The 22,748-nt window shown below is 39.0% G+C and overlaps 1 protein-coding gene across 4 annotated transcripts in view; it reads left to right on the top strand.

Moving 5' to 3' along the window:
• TARBP1 (TAR (HIV-1) RNA binding protein 1) overlaps positions 1-22,748 on the top strand; it is a 91,289-nt gene that overhangs the window by 40,020 nt on the left and 28,521 nt on the right. For all 4 annotated transcript variants that reach the window (XR_008383090.1, XR_008383089.1, XM_053605775.1 and 1 more), the window contains exons 13-21: positions 9,380-9,477; positions 13,033-13,194; positions 13,889-14,076; positions 14,505-14,766; positions 14,871-15,059; positions 16,260-16,450; positions 16,635-16,706; positions 18,156-18,276; positions 21,329-21,439. Coding sequence is in view for 2 of the 4 variants with exons in the window: in XM_053605775.1 (XP_053461750.1) it covers positions 9,380-9,477; positions 13,033-13,194; positions 13,889-14,076; positions 14,505-14,766; positions 14,871-15,059; positions 16,260-16,450; positions 16,635-16,706; positions 18,156-18,276; positions 21,329-21,439 (1,394 nt within the window). In the remaining 2 variants the exon portion in view is untranslated. The remainder of the gene's footprint in view (positions 1-9,379; positions 9,478-13,032; positions 13,195-13,888; positions 14,077-14,504; positions 14,767-14,870; positions 15,060-16,259; positions 16,451-16,634; positions 16,707-18,155; positions 18,277-21,328; positions 21,440-22,748) is intronic.

Raw genomic sequence — 22,748 nt, 5'->3', positions numbered from 1 at the left:
TGGTAGGACTGCAAACTAATACAGCCTCTTTGGAAGGAAGTGTGGAGACTTCTGAAAGAACTCAGATTAGACCCCCCATTTGATCCCACAATTCCATTACTAGGCATATACCCAGAAGAAAAAAAGTCTATCAAGACATTTGCACTAAATTGTTTATCACAGCTTGATTTACAATTGCAAAGATGTAGAAACAACCTAAATGCCCATCAACCAAGGAATGGATTAACAAACTGGTGTATGTACACCATGGAATACTATTCAGCCATAAAAAAGACTTTCATCTTTTGTATTAACCTGGATGGAGTTGAAACACATTCTCCTTAGTAAACTGTCACTAGAATGGAAAAGCAAATATCCAGTGTACTCAATACTGATCTGAAGCCAGTAGACAATCTAACGCATGTCCACATAAGAGAAAAATGATTCTGTTCAAGTTGCGGGAGGGGAATGAGGGAGAAGAGGGGTGGGGAGGGACAGGTATGCTCCCACTTAATGGGCACGATGTAAGTAGCTATGACAGACCCTTTGGGTGGGGGACACAACTGCAAGAGGGACTCGGCTAACAAGTGCAAATACTGTACCCTAGTTTTTCTTATCCTCTCATTAACCTGAAATAAAAAAGGAAGGAAAAAAAGCTCACTCTAGCCATAGTGCTGAGAATAAACTACAGAGGGGCAAGAATGAAGCCAGAAGACAAGTGCTGGGCTTGTGCCGGGGGCTAGTGTGGATGCAATGTGCTGGGTTAAGATTTTGGATATATTTTGATGGTACCACCAATAGGATTTGCTGATGAGGTTAGAAAGACTGGAGTTAGGGAAGTTTTGGGGTGAAGATGAGAAGTCCTCGCTATACTGTGAGATGCATATTAGTTTGGAGATGTTGAGTTTACATTTGACTTTGAGTCTGGAGTTCAGATAGAAGTGTGGGTTAAGGTATAAATTTGAGTCATTAGCATATAGGGGTATTTAAATCATGAGACTGAATGAGAACGCCAAGGGAGCAAGGGCAGATGGAGAAGAAGTCCTAGTATCATGGGGAGCCTCCCTCAGCTTAGGGAGATGAAGAGGAACCAGTGAAGGAGACCTAGGAGGAATTTGTAGCAAGAGGCGAAAAGCCAGGAAGCAGTGAGAAAATGAAGGAGGGGTTATCTCTCCATGAAACTTACATGGGGACTGGGAATTGACCATTGGATTAACAACATGGAAATTGGTGGTCATCTTGGTAGAAGCAGTTCTGGGGCAGTGGTGGGGGTCACTCACAGAGAGGAATGGCGATGCTGAGTACAGAAAGCTCAGGGAAATGGGGCAGTTGCCAGGGAGGTACGAGAAGTCTTTTTGTTCCTTACGATGGCTTGGCGAATATAACAGTATTTATGTGCTGCTGGACAGGGGAAGTTTTGAAACTGCAGGGAGTGGTGCTTCTGACTGGGGTCCAAGCACAGGTGAAAGTACCTGGGATCCTGGCACAAGTGGTTCTAGAAGGAGCACCGATGAGGAGGTAAAGTGCAGGTGGGTGGACACAGAGGGTCATAGAACTTTTCTAATTTTCTCAGTTTTTTTTTTAAGGGAAGAGGAAATAAGGTGAGGCTGGAGGGTGGAAGTGTTAGAAGTGTGAGGACCAGCATGAAGTATTTTTCTGAAGGGGAGACTTTATAAATCGACCCAGGCGATGCTGTGAGACTGCTGGGCAGTGCCGAGGGGGCAGTGTCAGCGTTCAGCATGGCTGTGTTCCTCCAGGCCGTCCTGTGTAAGGCCGCCTGTGAGACTGTCAGCTCTGGTGAGATTCAGGGGTGGTTCTGCTTCTGTTGCATCCATACATACATAATTGAGGACTTTAGTAAAATTGTGGTTATTGGTTCAGAAATCTGCAGTAATTGTGTAATGTTTATATTTGAGGAAATATACTTTTAGTTATGTTCTAGCTCTCCCTTTGGTTATATATAAGCCACAGTAACAGGCCTCAAACAATCACACTACTTCTGTACTGACTGCTCAGTTTGTCATTGTATGTGGATGTGATCTGCTTGGCTGAGTCTCGCTTTTTTCCTGGTCTGTTTTCATTTTCTAGCCTCTGCTAATCTCTTATTTCTTTGTACTTTTCTTCCCAAGATAGCTTTTTAAAAAAATTGTGGTAAGATATCTGTAACATAGCCATAACATGAAATTTACATTTTCCCCCTTTTTAAGTGTACATTCTGTGGCATAAAGTATACTCACGTTGCTGGGCAGTCATTACCACCATCCATCTCCAGGACATTGCCATCTTCCCAAACGGAACTCTGTATCCATTACCCACTAATTCCCCACTCACCCATCTCCCAGGCCCTGCAACCACCATTCTGCTTTCTCTCTTTATAAATTTGACCTCTGTGGGTACCTCAGAGAAGTGAAATCATCATTTATCCCTTTGTGTCTGACTTATTTCACTTGGTATAATGTCTTTAAGGTTCATCCATGTTGGGACACCTACCGTAATTTCACTTATCCATATGTTGTATAGACAGATGACGTTTTGTTTATCCATTCATTTATTGATAGTTGTTGCATTGTTTTCTGCCTTTGGCTGTTGTGAACAATGCTCCTGTGAACCTGAGTGCACAATGTCTGTCCGAGTGCCTGCTGCCAATTCTTTAGGGTATATACCCAGAGGTGTAGTTGTCTCACACGGTAATTCTGTGTCTGAGATTTGGAGAACTGCTGTACTTTTTCCCCAGTGGCTGCACCCATTTCATGTTACTGCCAGTGCACAGGACTCTAGGTTTTCCACATCCTTGCCAACACTTGGTATTGGGGGCGGGGGGGTTGTTTTTGGTCTTTAATTACAGCCATCCTAATGGTATGAAGTGGTATCTCGTGATTTTGGTTCAACAATTTTGGCACCGCTTCTTTTGGGATTCAGCTTATTCCTACAGAGTAGGACTCAAACCCATAAATGCCCTCCTGCTTGGATTTCTGCCCCCGCTTTGCATGTTGTTGTGTTAGGGCATGAGGTTGAGAGATGTGGCAGTGTCTGGGTGGGCGGTGATCTCTGTACTGCAGTCGTTCAGCAGAACCACTGAGCTAGGAGCAGCAATATGGGAAGCACTGACAGCAGCTGCTTTTCTTCATGTCCCTTTGTTGCCCGTTCCCCAAGGCTGAAACTTTCCCTTGAAAATCTCAAATTTATTTTAATCTAGTGGGTTTGATTATACATGAGGAAAGGAAGTGTTTCTTTATGCTATTAAGTCTGAGATTGAAGGAGGTAGGTGTAGACAGAAGAAAGAGAGAGTAGTTAGGGATATGGAAGAGAGGACTATTCTGTTCTTCCCATACTCTTTGGTTATAGTTTTTAAATTTTTAGTAAAAGGTTTTACTTTCCAGCAATTTGCTGGCTTATTGACCTGGCAGGTAACTCTTGAGATACTCAAAAGGTCATAGAGTATTTTCTCTGGCTAACATGAATATTTAAATTTAGTACTGTAATTTTTAATGCAATATGTAATTTTTTTTTAAGAAAAGACATGTCAAAGAAAAAAAAAAGATAGAATAAAAAAATTAGAAGATCTGTAGAGAAAATAAAATAAAAAAAAAAAAAAAAAAAGAAAAGACATGTCTCAGAACGGTAGATAAAGCATTTTAGGACATCTCTGTTCACATCTTTTGCCTGGTTACTTCTTTGTCAGATAATTTGTTTTTACAAATATTTTATTCTAGTCTGCAGCTTATCTGTTTAGTCTTAGCATGTTTTACAGAGCAACAATTTGATTTTGATAAAGTCCAACTTCTGTTTTGTTTGATGGGCTGTGCATTAAGTATCATGACTAAGAACTTAGCCTTACTCCCAAGTTATACAGGATTTTCTCCTGTTCTTCCTAAGTTTTACAGTTTTTTAATTTTACTTTAAGATCTATAAGGTACAGTAGGCCCTCTATAAGTTGACCACCCATGGGATTGCCAACTAGTCAACCAACATACAGAAATGGTCAGTATAAGGAACAAGGCCTACTGTTCCTGCCAGGTGGTGCATGTCTGGTCTGTAAAAATCAGGTCTGCCTAAAGAGGTGGTCAGTGTAGGGAGATGGTCAAGTACAGAGGTTCAACAGTATTTAGAGTTAATTTTTAAAGTGTAGAGTTCAAGTTAATTTTTTGCCTGAATTTCTAGTTACTCCAGCTCCAGCTGTTGAAGACAGTATCTTTTCTCAGTTGAACTACTTTAAACTTTGGTCAAAAATCAATTGGCCATGGTGAAAATCCAAAGTAGATGGATAGATAAATGGATAAACAGTATGTAATTTATACATATTCAACCCTGAAGTGAATGAAGTAGTAATACAGGTTACAACTTGAATGAACCTTGAAAACACTATGTCAAGTGAAAAAAGTTGGTCATTAAAGATCATGTATTATATAATCCTAATTATGTGCAGTGTCCAGAATAGGCAAATCTAATTTGTAGAGACAGAAAGTAGATTAGTGGTTGCTTAGAGCTGGGAGGGAATTGGGATTAAGGGGGAGATGGCTTAAAGGATATAGGATTTATCTTTGGGGTGGTGCAGTGTTCTACTAACTGTGGTAATGGTTACAAATACATGACTATACTAGAAACCATTGAATTATATGCTTTTAATGGGTGAATTTAATGTTATGTAAATTATATCTTAATAAAGTTGTTCAGGAATAATTAGTTGGCCATACTGGTGTGGGTCTATTTCTGGACTCTTCTGTTCATTGGATCTATTTATGTGTTTATCTATTTCCAATACCACGCTGTTTTGGCTACTGTAGATTTATATTAATATTAAGTCTTAAACTAAGGAGTGCGATTGTTTTAAATTTGTCAAAAATATTTTTAGCTGGCTTGGCACTCGTAGCACAGTGGTTACTGTGCCAGCCACATACACCGAGGCTGGTGGGTTCAAACCCAGCCTGGGCCAGCTAAGCAACAATGACAACTGCAACAGAAAAATAGCCAGGCGGTGTGGCAGGCGCTTGTAGTCCCAGCTACCTGGGAGGCTGAGGCAACAGAATAGCTTAAGCCCAAGAGTTTGAGGTTGTTGTGAGCTGTGACGCAATGGCACTCTACTGAGGGCGACCTGGTAAGACTCGGTCTCAAAAAAAATACATATATATTTTTAGCTGTTCTAGTCTTTGCCTTATATAAGTTTTATAATCAGCTTGTTTGTGTCTGCATAAAAATCCTGCTGGGATTGTGATTTCAATTGCATTAAATTTATACATCAATATGTGGGGGATTGCCTTCTTATATTGAAACTCTTTGTGCATTAATATGGTCTCTTTACTTAAGTTGTCTTTGGTTTCTTTCAATAGAGTTTTATAGTTTTCAGCATGTATATCTTACACGGGTTTATAACTATTTCTTTTAGGGGGAACCTATTGTAAAGGATACACATTTTTAAATTTTGATTTTCAGAGTACATTGCTTGTATATAGAAATATGATAGATTTTTGTGTATTGACCTTGCTGTGACCTTGCTGAAGGACTTGATAATAGTAAATCTAGGAGAATTGCTTTTGTAGATTCCTTGGGGTTTTCTTTGTAGACAATCAGGACGTCTGTGAATAGGGATAGCTTTATTCCTGGAGGTGTCCGTAGTGTCCCCACATCCTGTTAATGCCTGGGGGTCTAGCAGTATCCCCTTTTTAATTCCTGATAGTGGTCGTGTGCGCCTCTGCTCCCTTCCTGTCTTTCTGAAGGACTTCTAGTGGTTTATCATTTCATTGACCTTTTCAACAAACCAGCTTTTGGTTTCATTGATTGTTCTCTGTGGAATTTTCTCTTTTTAGTTTTGTTGATTTCTGTTCTTCATTTGCTGCTTTCTGCTTGCTTTTGGCTTATTTTGCCTTTTTTAAATGTTAAAGTAGAACCTTAGAGCATTGGTGTTGGACTTTTCTTGTTTTCTAAGATGATATTTAATGCTGTAAATTTTCCTCTTAAGTTTTGCTTCACTGGCATCCCACAAATTTTGGTATGTTGCATTTTCGGTTATAATTTTTTTTGACTGTGAGACTTTCTTTTTGACCCATGAATTATATTAGAAATATCATTAGAGACTTGCCTATTACCTTTCTCTTATTGCTTTCTAATTTAATTCCATTGTGGGCAGAACATAACTTCATATGTTCTGTCTTGGGAACTGTTTCATGTACACTAGGAATGGATACGTATTCTGCCATTGAGTAGAGTGTTCTATAAATGTCAGTTATATCCAAGTGTTTTCTTTCTTTTTATTTTTTAAAAATTTTTTGTAAGAGACAAGGCTAGAGTGCAGTGGCATGGTCCATAGTTCAGTGACTCAAGTGATCCTCCCGCCTCAGCTTCCTGCACCAACATACATAGCTAACTTTTAAATTTTTTGTAGAGGTGGAAGTCTCAGTCTCACTCTGTTGCCTGAGTTGGTCTCAAACTGCTGGCCTCAAGTAATCCTCCTGCCTTGGCCTCCAAAATTGCTGGGATTCCAAGAGTGAGCTACCATACCCAGCCTATTTACTCTTTCTGTCTGTTACTGAGGGAGAATATTGAAGTCTCCAACTTACAATTTTGGATTTATCTCTTCTTTCTTTCTGTCAATTCTGCTTTAGGTATTTTAAAGTTTTTGTTAGGTGCATATGCATTTAGGATTTAGTTTTCTTGGTTAGTTTTATCATTGTGTAGCATACATTTTTATGCCTGGAAATTTTCTTTGCTCTGCAGTCTGATAGTAATATAACTACTGTTTTCTTTGAGTTGCATTTGTATGGTATATTTTTTTCTGGGGTTTTACTTTTATTCTGTTTAGATTGTTATATTTGAAGTGAATTTCATATTGACAGCATAAACAGGGCCTTTTTTATTCATTTGGGCAAGCTCTTTTGACTACTATAGATCATTTGTATTTAATGTAATTATATTTGGATTTAGGTCTTTTTGTTTGTTTGGTTTTTTTTTTTTTTAGGTCTTTATGTATTCTGTTTATTATCTCTGTGTTTTGTTTCTTTTGGCTCTTGTGGGCAGTTTGAACATTATTTAGTATTTTTCAGCTTATTTATTGTGTCTTGTTTGGACTAATGTCCAAAGTGTGTTGAGTGTTGCTTTGGGATTACAGTGTACATACTTAACTCTTTACAGTATGTTTAAAAGTGATATTTTACCACTTGAAGTGAATATAGAAATTTTCCACCTTATAGGTCCTTATACTTCTCCCTGCATCTATTATCATTGTCATATTTTTATTTGTAGAAAACCCTGTCAGGCAGAGTGATGATTTTTGCTTCCAGCCATCAGATGAGTGTTGAAGAACTGAAGAGAAAGCAGCCACTTTTTCTATGTAGAGCCTGTAGGTACCTCAATGTTCACTGGTTTCCTTGTTCTTTATTCCTGGTGTTCCACATTTCTCTGTGGCACCCAGATCACTTTTGTTCAGAAAGCTGCTTTTAGCATTACTTTTTGAACATGTTTGTTGGCAATAAATTCTTAGTTTTCCTTCATCTGAGAATATCTTCATTTCACTGTCATTTTTGAAGGATGTTTTTGATGGACATAGAATTCTGGTTTGATATTTTAGCAATTTAAAAATGTTTTTCCCCTTGCCTCTGGCTTCCGTGGTTTCTCATGAGAACTTTGTGGTAATTCAGATTGTTCCTTCCCTTGGTAATAGGTTGTTTTTCTCTGCCTTCAGGGTTGTTTCTTTATCTTTAGTTTTTGGCAGTTTGGTTATGCTGTGGGCAGGATTGGGCTTACTTTTGGGGTTCTCTGAATATCTGGAATCTGTGGGTTTATACCCTTTATATCAGATTTGGAAAGTTTTTAGCTATGTATTTTTTCAGCACCACAATCTTCCCCTCTTTTTCAGGTACTCTGGTAGTATAACAATTACATAGATCTTTGTTTTTATCCCCACATGTCTCTGAGGGTCTGTTCTTTTTCTTTTTAACATTTTTCTCTCTGTCGTTCAGATGGCTTATTTTTGTTGCTCTATTTTCAGATTCACTGAGTCTCCCCTTGTGTCTGCCTTCTGTGATTAATCCCATCCAGTGAATTTTTTTTATTTTGGTTGTACTTTTCTTTTTTTTTTTTTTTTTTTTGCAGTTTTTGGCCAGGGCTGGGCTTGAACCCACCACCTCTGGCATATGGGACCAGCGCCTTACTCCTCTGAGCTACAGGCGCCGCCCTGTACTTTTCAATTATAAAATTGCTGTACTTTTCAATTATAAAATTGCTGTTTGGATTTTCTGTATATCTATTTCTGTGCTGACACTTTGTTTTTCCGTTTGTTTCAAGAACGTCCTTGATTACTTCTTAAAGCATTTTTACAAGAGCTGCTTTGAAGTCTTTGTCACATCACTAACTTCTGTGTCATCTCGGTGGCATCTGTAGGTTGTCTTTTTTACCTGAGTTGGGATTTTCCTGGTTGTTCATGTGCCCAGTAATTTTGGATTGTATCCTAGCTGTTTTGGATATTGTGGTTTGAAACTCTGGATCTTGTTTAAATCCTGTGTAGAATGTTGATATTTTTGTTCAGCAGTCTGTCAGCCTGGTTAGGTTCAGGCCACAAATTCTGACCCAGCTCCTATGGGAGTTGGTTCCACTGTTGGATCTTTTTTCGAATTCTCCTTGGCAGCGTTTTGTGAACGTATGGCACGGTGTGTTTCATCCAGTGGCCATGTGGGGGCCTGGGCAGTGGTCTCTGTTAGTTCAGTTCCAGAAGTCTGTGTTAGGCTGTTTCTCACTGGCCCCATGCACCTAGGGGTAGCCCAGGAGTCGATCAACAGCTTCCCAAGGCCTCTTTCTTGTGCTCCTTCCTCCCTGGAATCTCCGCAGCACTCACTGTGCTTGCCTGAGGTTCTCCTCTTTCATGCTCTGACCAGAAAGCTGGGGCAGATTCTAGCAGGCTCTTTGCTGGCTGCTCCCGTCCTGATTCTAATCGGTAGTAAGACCGGCAGGAACAAAATAGTAAACTCACTGCTGTTCATTGTTGCTTCTTTCTGAATCACCTGCAACCTTTATCTTTCAGCCTCTTCAAATAACTGCTTCATGCATTCTGTTCAGGTTTTATAGCCATGTTCAGTAATGGAGGAGTGACCCCGTTTCATCCTACCCACAGCTGGTACTCCTAAGTGATTTTTAAGATTAATTAAGATTAGGAGGCGCCTGTGGTTCAAAGGAGTAGGGCATCGGCCCCATATACTGGAGGTGGTGAGCTCAAACCCAGCCCTGGCCAAAAATAGCAAAAAAAAAAAAGTTAATAATTAAGATTATTACAAAGTATTATATTATTGGAATTCATTTTTGGCAAGTGATTCATCCATGTGCTTAACTCAGTTGTACTTTTCCTAGAATATTTGGTGTATTTTGTGTCAAAGAACGTCTGTCATTCTAGTTCCGCACTTTTTCCCCCATACAGATGAGGTGTTTACTGTTCTTCAGAACTTGGTCATGACTACTGCAGAAAGTGTTTCTGAATTTATTCTCAGAAGACTTATTATGAATGAGCTAAATAGTGTAAGTACTCAATGGAGTAAATTTCTTTTTCATTTTTTTCCCTCTTTTCACCACTGAGTGATTACTGACTAGTAGTCACTGTATTAAATTAAAAAGAAAAATTGATTCTCTCAAGAAGCATCTGTAGGAAGCAGGGGGAAAAAAAAAAATCTTAGACTCTGGAGTCTCCTAGCTCCAATTCTACCCTTTTTTCTTTTTCTTCTGTTTTTTTTTTTTCGTTGTTGTTGTTGTTGTTTGTTTGTTTCTTTCTTTTCTTTCTTTCTTTCTTTTTTTTTTTTTTTTTGCCATAAGGTCTCACTCTGTTGCCCGGGCTAGAGTGCAGTGACATCATTGTAACTCAATACCTCAGACTCCCTGGCTCAGGCAGTCCTTCTATTTTAGCTTTCTAGGTAGCTGGGACTTTGGGCATGTACCATCATGCCAGGCTAATTTTTCTATTTTTTTTGTATAAACAGGGTCTCACTAAGGTCAGGCTAGTCTCAGACTCTGGTCCTCAAATACTTCTCCTGCCTCAGCCTTCTAAAGTGCTAGGATTACAGGTATAAGCCACTGCACTCAGCCTCTGCCTGTAGTAACTGCAACCTTCGGCAAGTTACGTAGATTTCTGAGCCTCAGTTTTCTTATCTACAAAATGGAGATCATACCATATCCCAGGGTTTGGAGAGTTAAAATTATATAACGTATTTGAAGTACTTTGCACGTTGAATGTATATTTGGGTCCCCTATCCAGAGATTCTAATGGGGCAGATTTGATGGGACCTAGGAGTGGGTGTGTGTTGGGGGGGGGGTGTGAGTGAAAGCTCCTTCAGTGATTCCTAAGTGCAGTTAGGGCTGGAACAGTAGGCATTAGGTCTAGAGCAACGGTTCTGTATTAACTGTATTAAAGGGTTGCGGCATTAGGAACATTGAGAACCACTGGTCTGGAGGATGATGTGAATGTAGCTGCTGGATCTTCTCTGTCTCTACACACCACACAATTTATTTTGGGGGGACACCTAAAAAGAATGTAATAAAGGCAGCACCTGTGGCTCAAAGGAGTAGGGCGCGGGCCCCATATTACGCTGGAGGTGGCAGGTTCAAACCCAGCCCTGGCCAAAAACTGCAAAAAAAAAAAAAAAAGAAATGTAATAAATTGTAAATGTAAAGAATTGTAATAAAAAGAGGAGGAAATATAAAGAAACTCTTTGGCTTCCTTAATTCTTACCATTCAATTGTTTGTAGCAGTTCAAGTGCACCTGTATTTCCAAGAAGGCATTTAATAAGGAAATAACTTGTTTTTGTTTAAGGTTTAATACCATTTCCTTATCCTTAGTATTATTTTTGTTTAAGGTCTAATACCATTTCCTTATCCTTAGTATTATTTTTACCTTCTTCTTATGGGAAATTTTCAAACATCACAAAATCAGCATAATGACCCTCCGTGTACTCATTATATAACATGTGTTTTCATTTGGATTTTGAAGCCAGAAATTACTTAAGAAAGGGAAAGTTTAATGTTAATTTTATCCTTTAGATGCAAAGATTGTAAAATATAAATTCAGTTACAACAGTTTTAAATTATTTTAGAAAAATCTTTAATAAATTAGATGTTAGAATTTCCAATTAAGTACATTTGTTGTGTAGCTTAGAGTTCAGCAGAAGTCTGTCCTGCTCATCCCCACTCAGCTGTGTGCTGGTCAGTGTTTAATGATGAGCTCTCTAGGGGTAGAGCTCTCATTTGTAGTATTTGCCAATTTCCACGACTGATTTCAAGGTGCTAACGTGAGGCTAGTGAATTGGAAAGAGATGTCAGCGCCATCTTAGCTGTGGGGGCTGCTCTCAGTGTGCGCTGTCTCACCTCTTAATTCACAGAGGAGTGGTGGCCGTCAGATGGAAAGGCCCTCAATTTCAAGTTGCCCTGTGTGTGGACTCACGCCATACACTCACCCACCCCACACCTGAGTCCACCCGCCTTGTCTTGCCTTTGTTACCACAGGGGAAGGCACACTGGGTTCCATGCTCTTCCATTTTCTTTAAGAGTTGATACTGTTATCGTCTTTCTTCTGTTTTCAGCATCTCCTTTTCTCCTGAATTCTTTTCACAAGCATTAAAGCAGACCTAAGGATCCTTCATTTTGAAATAACCTCTCTGAATTTCACATTCCCATCTAGCACCCTATTTCCTTCTCTTCAAGCAGACTTTTCAATTCCACACTAATCTGGCTTTTATCTCTGTTGTGATGTTATAGTTGTCAGTGACATCTCTGTCCAAACCTAGTGGATGCTCTCTTGATTCCTTGGTCCCATGGGGCCTCCTTGACCACTCTTTATCCTCTCTTGGTTTCCTCCTGCCCTGCCTCTAGTTGTTAGTTCCATATCTTCTTTGTCCATTTGCCGTTCTCTCCCCTTTTAAGCTGGAGCTCTTTAAAGCTTGACCCTGACCCCTTTTCTCATGCTCTCCTCTGTCTCCTAATGATTTCATTCATATCCGCAGTGCAGATTTGCTGGGGACCCTGAAATCTCTGTCTGCACCTCAGACTACCCTCCTGAGCTTAACCGGGTCAGTCATTGCTCTGTGGTGACAGCTGAACCCTTCTCACCATTCCTGTCGGAGCTTCTCCAGGTTCCCTCTCAGTGACTGTACCACTGTCCAGTCCCTTCTTGAGCCAAGACCTTGGGAATCCTCCCTGGCACCGTTTCCCTCACGCTCGCTCCTTTGTCCCGTCCATCACCAGGTCTTGTCCTTTCTGACTGTCTACGTTGTATCCCATCACAGATGCCTGGCATAGAGTGATTGCTCCGTAAAAACTGAATGAATGAATTACTTTCTGTGTGCTCCCGTGGTGTAATAATGATATGTTGGCATAGTAATTGGTATAGTAATAATAATCAATGCCACCACTTAGTGCCAATCCATTTATCATACTTTCTCTCAGTCCTTTGAGAAACCCTCAGATGGGTAGATGTTACCATCTCCACTTTATGAATGAGGAATCTGAGGCCTAATTAGGTTAAATAACTCTGTGTTACAGAGCTAATGAATGGTGCAGCTGGATCGAACCCAGTTCTTCTTGGGTTTATGAGTCAAAAGACATGTATTTAATGCTATCCCTCCCCTTACTAGCTCTCAAGTATTGGGCAGGTTGTTGAACCTCTCTGAAACAGTCTTATGAAAATGGGATGGGGATTGTCTTTGGGATGACTGATATTTGTAAACAAAGAAAGTGGCAGTTGCTGTAACGGTCGTTGTAGCACGTTGGGACGTGCTAGCCCTGGTATGTGAGGATGGGTAGAACCTCATTTCTGCCATCCAACGTCTCATAATCAGGGTGAGAAGATGGATGATTCAATTGTGAAATGTGCTGTAATTGTGCTGAATGCAAAAATCACTGTGTAAGTGTAGAAGAAGGAAGTTCTTAGCACTCTGTGGTGAGATTACGGAAGGCTGCCGAGAGAAAATGACTTTTTCTCATGAGTATCTTGTTTTATCACTTTTAAATAAACTTCCTTTTTGCTGTAGTTTTGTGAAAATCCTGAACCTTGCTTGTACCCTTAAGTGTGTTAATGTTTGTCCTAGGTTTCAGATCTGGATCGTTGCCATTTATACCTGACAGTATTAACTGAGCTTATAAATACCCATTTGAAGGCTGGGTGGAAAAGGGACAACCCCATATGGAGAGCTGTTTCTCTTTTGAAAGATGCATCTATTCAGCATCTTCAAGAGATGGAGAGTGGACAGGTAAGCCTCTTTGATTCACAGTTTGTAGTTATATTGAATAAGGTATGTATGGAATATATATTCACTTGTTACACAGTATTTTGATATCCTAAAAAGCATTTGATAACATTCAGTTTTTAAAATAGTGCCCTTTGGTGATAACACATGGTTCAGGTTGGTTCCCCTATCATAATATTAAGCACATAACCACAGGGGTAATGACCTCCATCTTAAATCATTTAGATTCAGACAGTGGGCCTGCTGGGTCTTTTGGGCAAACATGTCCAGTAAAGGGCACTTTCATCAGTCTGATGTCAGCGCCTTCTCAGCCTTTTTCTGGCCTAGCCATCGGCTGTGTTTTCTCCTCTTTTCCACAGTGTGCCCACGCTGCAGCCGCTCAAGGGGACCGTCTAGGGTTTCACACATTAGAAGCACCATCACGTTTTCCTTGTGTCGTTCAGCCGCCCCTCCACACGGAGTGAACGTCTCTCCTCCAGTCTGTGCTCCTCAGTGTCTAGCCCCTCTGTCATGGCCCAGCTGAAATCCCTCCTCTCTTAGAGGTCTTTTCGGGTCACTGACTTACTTTCCTTTATTCCTTTAGCAGCAGGCAAGAAGAGGGAAAAGGGGGGCATGACTTTCCAAAGACTGACAACTCAGGCCCTTCCTGGTTAAATTTGCTTATGTTAAATAAAACATTGTTATGTTTCCTTCTCAGGAACTAACGCTTGGGAGTCAGATTCAGAAAGTGGTTAGTATGGCTGCCTTGGCCACAGTGTGTGAAGCCGCCGTGGAGAAGCCCGAGCTGCAGCTGGATTCTCTTGCTGCTGGACCCATGGAAAGATTCCTTTCCTCTCTTCAGCTCAATCAGACACTGCAGAAGCCCCAGGTGGAGGAGCAGAGCAGGTGCGCACACCCCTGGAGTACAGCAGTTAGAAGAAGGACTAAGGCTTAAATGTTGGTTTTGTTGTCATTGATTGGAGATTGCCCACCATTTATATGGACTTACAGAATTTTGGAGAGGAGATTCCATTCAAGTTGAAAATACATTACCATATTATTCTTCTGTATTACTGTCTCTGTTACTCTATTAATCTGCTGATTTTTCTGCATTTAGTTTTCGGTGAATCATCGAAGGTGAGTGAAAGTACCTGCTTCTAGAGTAGTTAGAAAATTGAGATTTATGAAGTTCCCTTATTTTGTGGTAGACGGGATATTTAGCAGAGTGTTTATATCTGCACCCTTCCCTCCTTGTAAGGGTAGTGTACTACGTGTAAAAGAAATGAAAACAAGCTTGGGGAAGTGTGGCGTAGTAATTCTGTTTTTTATGTCAGTTTTTTTGAAGAATTGTCATCTTCCCAAGGATGGGGAAAAATAGCTGCACAGTATATCCATGATCAATGGGTGTGCCTCTCTTTCCTGCTGAAAAAATATCACGCCCATATCCCAGCCTCAGAGACTGAAATCCCAGAGCCCTTTCTGCCTGCTGTTCAAATGCCCATAAGGACTTTGCAGTCTGCACTAGAAGCCCTCACAATCCTCCCTTCTGATCAAGTTTTACCAGTGTTCCATTGCATGAAAATTTTGGTTCCTAAGGTAAGACATAGTGAAACATGAATTGAATGGTAATCTGTGGGAACAGCAATCAAAATTTCTGAAAATAAGTATGTATGTATGGGTTTGTTTTTCTTTTCTTCCAGGTTTTGACCTCCTCTGCATCACTTTGCATAGAGTCCTTTGACTTAGGTTGGAAAATTATATCTTCTTTAAGCAATACTCAGCTGATATTCTGGCCTAATTTAAAAGCTTTTGTTCAGTTTGTTTTTGATAACAAGGTTCTCACCATAGCTGCAAAAATCAAGGGCCAGGCATATCTCAAAATAAAAGAGGTAAGCTTCTTTTCTTTTCACTTTGTGTGCCCATGAGGAAAATAAGAGTTACACTTGCACTAGATGTTCAGTCTGTCATTCTTATTCATTAACCTTAAATGCCTGGAGTAAGCGAGAACACCTGACAGATGTGGAAGAGCATGTGCACAGTGGTGGCCCGTGAGCCCCTTCTGCCTCACAAAATGTATTTTCAACTTGATGATTGAAATTTGGTTCATATAATTAAAATTTTGAATTCATTGGCAGCTTTTAAGAATTGGGAAATTTGCATGAAAATCTGTATTTCCCCTTCTCTTGGAAATTTAGATAATCTGGCAACACCAGCCATTCCTGTGTGACAATATAATCGATTAATCGATCGCCTGGCATTGAACAACAGCTGGATGCTCTTTCCATAATCAGTCTAATTTCTCCTGGACACTGAAGGCAAATGTCTGGTGCCGTTTGTCATTGCATTTAGGACGTTTTTATTATTTTTTTTCCGTATGTAGAGAAATATTTCTCTAAATATAATTTGTATCAAAAGGTCTTGTTGGAGGGCGGCACCTGTGGCTCAAAGGAGTAGGGTGCCTGTCCCATATGCCTGAGGTGGTGGGTTCAAACCCAGCCCTGGCAAAAAAAAACTGTGCAAAAATAAATAAATAAATAAAAAGGTCTTGTTGGGTTTCTGGATGTATTTGTATTTGCAACCACTGATACAGTAGAGAACGTACGGAGGTGAAATTTCATTATGCCCCCCGATCTAAAGGGGAAAACCAAGAGTCAAATCCTTCTGTTAATCCTGCTGCCCTGTGCCACCTCTCTCTGTCCCTTTAGACCCCATAGTACATACGCAGAGATGTGGTCTTTGCTACCTCCAGCAAAGAGAGCTCACTGGTGAAATGTAAAGGAAAGTGAAATATACGGGATGAAGTTTTTTTTCCCTATCCTTTTACTACTTTGGGTAGTTGTTTCTCTTGAATATTTCCAGGCAAAATCACTATTAGTAAAATTGTATTTATTACTGAGAGGTGAAAAATTAGCATTCTCTGATTATTGAATATCTTGTAGAATTATTCTAACAGTAATGAATTTTAAATTTTTCAGACTATTAACAGAGTTGAAACTGTCATTTAAAACAATTCAAGTAACAATTAAGCAACACTAATTTTTTAAACTACATTGGTTAAAGGATTAAATGACCATTGTACTTCATTACAGATTATGTACAAGATAATTGAAATGTCTGCTATAAAAACTGGAGTCTTCAATGTGCTGATAAGTTATTGCTGCCAGTCTTGGATAGTATCTGCTTCAGATGCATCCCCAGGGGCTGTATCAAATGCTAAAAGTTACAGTGAACTTATCCTCGAGGCGTGTATCTTTGGAACTGTGTTCAGGCGTGATCAGAGGTAAAAGATGCTGTTATTTTAACTGGCCGTAACTTCTACTAAATACCTACTCAAGTGGACTCGTGTCTTTGTTTTGAGGCTTTCAGTTGGAAGAATGTAAATTATTAGTTAACTTTTAACCTTAAGCCTTTAATTTATTTTCCTATTTAAAACCTGTTCTTTATCAAATGTTTTTTATGGAAAGACTTATTCAGGATGTGCAGAACTTCATAGAAACTCTTGGACATGACTGTGCGGCAAACATCGTTATAGAAAAGTAAGTATGATGGATTATTTTCTGTGTCTTAATAGATATTTAAAATTTAACATGTGACAGACATTCTGTATTTGTTAAACACTAAATGTTTACTAGTGATATATATTGAATGAGCTTTCAGAAGTATGGTAGAAACATATCTGTTACTATTCACAAAACTTTTAGTGCCAAGTCCAGCATAAATGAGAAAGCGACCTATGGAGAAAAACCCCTTGTTCCTCTTCTTTCTTGGGAAGGGGTGGTCATCAGCACAAATACTTTTATACTTTTTTTGGCTGTAAAATTTCACGTGCAATTAAAATTCACCATTTAATAAGTCAGTATGTTATAAAAAAAAAATAGAATTACTCTGTGAAATGCCCTAAAGATTTTGGTTTTTTATAAACCACTTTATTGAGCTATGATTGATGTGTAAAAAGCTTTACATTTTAATGTATGCAGCTCAATTGGTGGGGGGGATAGACCCTTAAATTTTTGATGTCTGGGATAACACTAGTCTTATCTAACCTCTGAATTAATTTTCTTAGAACATGTCCGGTAGCTTTCTTTTTCCAAGTTTTTTTCCCCATAGCTTTCAAAATTTTGTGTGTGCTTATAAAGAAGATGAAAATAGTGTTGTGTTATTCATGCTGATTTTCAAAATTAGAACAAAAAATGATTGGTGGATGGAGTTACCACCAAGTTTTTCTTATTCTGAGAGTCCTAGCGATGTTTTAATCATCTGGCATTCTTTATTAAATATATACATTTTGTCATCAATTGTTTTAAATTTATTTTTTGTTTTTTTGGGTTGGTCAAATATAGGAATGAAAGTGAAATTTTGCAGTTGGTGACTGGATAGTTGCTTTGTTGTTAAATTAATGTGATGTTTATTCATATAAGCATCAATTTATAAAGGTGTGTGTAAGTAACCCATGTAAACATCACAACTATAATGAAATGTGGAAATCTTTATCAGTTTCACTTGATTTATCTTTCTACATGTGGATGCTGAAGACACTGGGGTGGTTCAGAGCACAGAGTGCTTCCTGTGTTGGCCCCTCGCTGAGAGAATGTGCATTTGCAGGATGTGACAAGGACAGGTCACTGAGATAGATGTGTGATGCACAGTGTTGCCCCGGTGCATAGACGGGTCTGTGGTCTTCTTTCAGGAATAGTTTCAGGAGCTATGATCTGCTTTGTCCACAAATATTACGTGTGCGTTGTTTTTCCAGAAATCTGGATGAATTTATGCTCATACATTTTTTTCTGAACAAACACTCCTTTTAACATACTCATTTATAATATTGTATCTTGAACTAAAAAGTTATTGACATTAAGTATGAACCTACATAATTTTAAAAAGTTTTGGAAGGTTTTCGAATTTTAATGATATTTGAAACTTATATTTGGTACCATCTTTCTATTTTAAAAATGTATTAACATTGTTTATTATTTAATATTTTTTAGTACTAAAAGAGAAGACCCTTATGTGAGAATTTGTGCAATAAAATTCCTATGTTTATTAGATGGCTCAAATACATCCCATAAGTTGTTTATGGAGGATCTTGCAATCAAGCTATTTGATAAAGTAAGCATGTTTTATTTTACTTTAAAAGATCTTTGTTTTTAACAAGTCCCTTGTCCAGTATTTGTTCCTTATATTACCAGTATATAAATTTCTAAATATTTTTTATCAGGAGAAAACATGAAGTTTATGTTCTGTATTTTTAGTTAAATCCTGGTTAGTAATTGCCCAATTCAAGTTTGATTTTAGAGATAATATTTTTCTGATAACCATCTAAACTTCATTCTGTGGATTTCCCAGTTCCAGTCAAAACCAGTTATATTTAGAGCGCTAGATCCATACATTGTTTTATAAAAAAAAGGAATAAAAAGGTAAAAATTAGAAGGTGGCATAATGTTAAGAATTGATTGTGCTTGAGAGTCCCTGAAAGATTATCTCAGGATTTGCTTCTAATGTAATATATTGTTGTATTTAGATGTAGGTTTATGATTGGTTCATCTAAGATTGGTAAAAATTTCTCATTCATCTAGATAAAAAATAATCCAACAGAATGAAGTTTAGATGGTGTTAGAAAAATACTATTTTCCAAAATCAAACTTGAATTGGGCAGTTACCAACCAGGATTTAACTAACTAACTAGGTCTTTTGGGAGCCTCCTGAAGTCTTTCTAAATGTACGTCACAGTCTCTGAAGAACAGACTTAGTAAATCTAGGGAGAAGACAGAAAGGACATACAGTCATGTCTGTGCCCTTGTAATCTTTAAATGACACACAGAATTTGAAGCTGAAATAGTTGGTAGTGTTTGGTCTGCTTTCTAACTTGGTCCGAACACTTGTATGTCACCAGAACCCACTTAACTCACTGTCTTAAAATAGGAGTGTTTATCGTACATTTGTTTTTTTAAGGTAGCAGATGAGCTTTATTGTGTAAAACCTTGGGAGTATTTGTTGTGCAGCAGTCTCCTCCTCCACACTGTCTGACTTGGGGAAGAAGTTCCAAAGGAAATAGTACTTGATTGGTTTTCTAAAGAATTAGTGGAATTTAAAGTGGTGGGAGCTGAGTATTCTATCAGGTAGAACAAAAATACATATTGTGATGTATGTTTAGCTATTCAATACGGTGTCTGGGAGGGCCTCTCTCATCAGGCCACATTTGGGAGGTAGAAGGAAACCAGGAGAAAAGGCTTTGTTGGGGGGGGAGGGCAAGTGAAGAAAGTGCTGCCTGGAGGACAAGCAGGCTGCCGACTGGCCATTAGATCTCTGTCATTGGTCTCCCCAACAAAAGGCATTTCAGTGAGATGGTGGGAATGAGAACCCAAATAGAAGAAAACCAGAATTGAGTGTGTGGAGACAGTACAGGCATCTTTGGAGTTTGCCATGAAAAAGAAGGAACAGTAGAAGGAGATGGTCCCAGGAAGGGGATTTTTAAAGATGAAGGATAATTAGAGCGTGTTTGTGTGCTGGAGGAGATGATCCAGTAGAGAGTGGGAAATGATCATTGTGGAGAGGCTGGCAGTGATCACACGGGCAAAATCTTTTACTGTCACAGCCTCTAGGATGGCCATTAACAAAAACAAACTCAAAATAGCAAGTACTGGTGAGGATGTAAAGAAACTGGAACCTCCTGTGTTGCTGGTAGGAAAGTGAAATGGTGCAGCTGCTTTGGGAAACAGACTTGAAAAGGCAGAATACTTGTCTAGCACGGTAATTGTTAAAGCGCCTTCTCTGGAACAGCAGCCTCAGCATCCTGGGGACTTGTTCGAAATGCATGTTCTCAGGCCTCTTAGTCTATGGAGTGAGAAACTTAGTGTTGTAAGGTGATTCTGGAGCTGATAGTTTAGAAACCAGATGCCTAGCAGGCACAGCTGCAGCTGGAATACCTGTGATTAGTGAAGTCACTTGTGCTGGGTGACTTTTCCTTTCTTCAGCAGTGCCTGACAGCTTGAAGTGAGGATCAGAGAACTTAAGAGCCCTGGGTTGATTCAGAAGTAAGGGATATGGCTTTGAGGGAACAGAACTCTGGAAGGTATATGGAGCTATAGGAGGCTCATGAGACTAGGAGGGAAAAGGAAGGTATTTGTGCATATAGGAGCACATTGTGTGGAACCAGTAAATGGACAGAAGATTTTGCTCTGAAAGATGAACTTTCACATGAGGACGGTGACTTGTTAAAGTCCTAATGGCAGCTTAGTTGATGTGAAGATACATCTTTTGAATGCATGAGTGATTCACCTAGTAATTCCATTTTTAGTTGCCTTGAGCTTGAGCAGTATATGAAACCAAAACACGAACACTCCCATATCAAAAGGAAATTTCCCAAAAGAAATAATGATTATAGAGATTATAAGATTTTAATCATTGTCAGGAGTCATTAAAATCTATATTAACTTAGCTCTTATGATGAGATTTTATATATGCCCAAAAGCAAAGACTGAGATGGAAGCATAAAAATCATAGGGAAGATAAAGACGAGGATCATTATGCAAAAATGGTTTCTAGAAGTGGTGAATGACTGGCTGAGTTTTGCAGCTTTAAGACGTTTGAAAATGTTAAAACACTCTTCAGTGTGACCTGGCTTCACAGCTAAAGCACTAACAGTCAACGGTAACAAGAGCAAACCTTGCACTTGGCTGCCCATAGGTGGCACAGACCTTAGAAGCTGGGCGAGCTCCCTGCTGGTGTGGACGGCTTAGAGCTGCCCTGCCCTTCTGCTTAGAGACAGGTTTGCAGCTGTCCACGTTCTGGAGTGGCTTCTGTCTTAGTGGCATTTGCATCTAATGCTGATAAGGTTATTCCAGATCCTAATAAGACAAGCAGCTCAAAACGAGAAATCGTGCATGGTGGTAAATGTCAGATCTCTGTCTCTCCTTGCCCCGTGACTCCAGATCTCCCAGTTCTGTGGTCCTTTTTCTAATTTTAAAAGTAGATTAAGTTAAAAGCAACTAAGATCAGTGTTTTGAAAGGAGATTTTAAAGTGCCACTTCTTGTTTTTCTTATCTTCCTAATTGCTATTTGGGGGACAAAAAGTCCCTACATCCAATTTAAGCCTTCTGCCTTTGAAGTTGTCATTAATTTTGTTTACATTAATCATAATTCCTTCCTGTCTTTCCTGCAGGATGAATTGGTGTCTAAGTCCAAAATTAGCTACTATGTGAATTCTCTACAACACAGAGTGAAAAACCGAATATGGCAGACTCTGCTCGTACTTTTCCCCAGATTTGATGAGGTATAAAATTTATTATATTTGTTTGTACCTTGTAACCATAAAATTTGATATGAATAAATTATTTTGTAGAAACTGTCATGTACTATTTTAAAATTGAAAAAGTAATCTGTTTAAAATTTATGCTATAGTTCTCAAAATGAAAGTTTAAAAAAAAATTAGAGCATACCACAACCACATTATGTATTATAGAAATTAAAAACTGGTTACATGACCTTCATTTTTCCATTTACCATTTAAACTATTTAAAGTTGTATATGCCATTTGATTAAAAAATATAAATACATCCCATTTTCCATAGTTAAGTTATTTTAGAGTGTTATTGTGTTGAATTATCTGTACTGTAGAAACCAGGCAAATTGGCATCATTTGGGTGGGGTTATTGTTTCCCATGGTGGAGTTTCTTGCCCTTCATTTTGTGAATAGCGTGGCCACACAAACCACCAAAGCAAAGTCTCTTACAACGGAGTCTCTTCACCCAGTTACCTTTTCTTCTCTTCCGTAAGGAGGGAAGAACAGTTGCGTGGCCTGTCTGATTTCTCTAGTGTCTTTGTGTGTTACTCCTGTTAAAAAGATAATCGCCCTGAGGAAGTGAGGGTGCATGACTCACGCAATTTAAAAAAAAATTGAATGCAAAAAAATTTCCTCAGCGTTTAAAGTTTGCTACTCTCCTCCCCATCCTCTACAGTCTTACGAATAATCTGTGATAGAGAAACATCTGAGTAACAGTGTAAGTGTGTAAGTGACACATTTAAGAGTCACATGTAAGTGACAACTCCTCAAAAGAGTTGCTTCTGGGGAGTGGTGGGTGTGGGTATGTGGTGAAGGCTGCTGGTTTTCATCACGGATCTTTTAACACATTGACTGCCACAGTAGGAAAAAAAAAATCTTTTTCCTTGTGGCCCATGTGGCTCCCAAGGTACCCAAGCTAAAGAGACATGTAGGTTATATATACTTCCCAAGGCCCTGGGCACAAAACTGGCATGCATTAAATACAACTTGCGTGGCAGTTAATGTTAATATAGTTTTTCCCAAAAAAATGCAGGATATATTATACTTCATTAAACATAAAAAGGTATTTAAAAAGGAAACATTTTTGAAATGCTTTACTGGGTTGCCGAGAGCATTTTTTTCTTGGAGTGGAGGTCTCCCTCAAGACGGGTGACATTGAGAGGGTGGGGAAGATATCTGAGCAGGTGGGCCTACGTGGAAGAATGGTAGCCCATCTGTGATGGAACAGCCACTGCTAAGAGTTTTAAACCACTAAGTTTGACGGTTTTGTTTACAATAGTCTTTCAAGACAGGCCACAAA

The sequence above is a fragment of the Nycticebus coucang genome, chromosome 10 (assembly GCF_027406575.1).
Source record: "Nycticebus coucang isolate mNycCou1 chromosome 10, mNycCou1.pri, whole genome shotgun sequence".
Lineage (NCBI taxonomy): Eukaryota > Metazoa > Chordata > Mammalia > Primates > Lorisidae > Nycticebus > Nycticebus coucang.
Note: the sequence above shows the minus strand (reverse complement) of the source record. Positions and strands in the feature narration are given on the sequence as shown.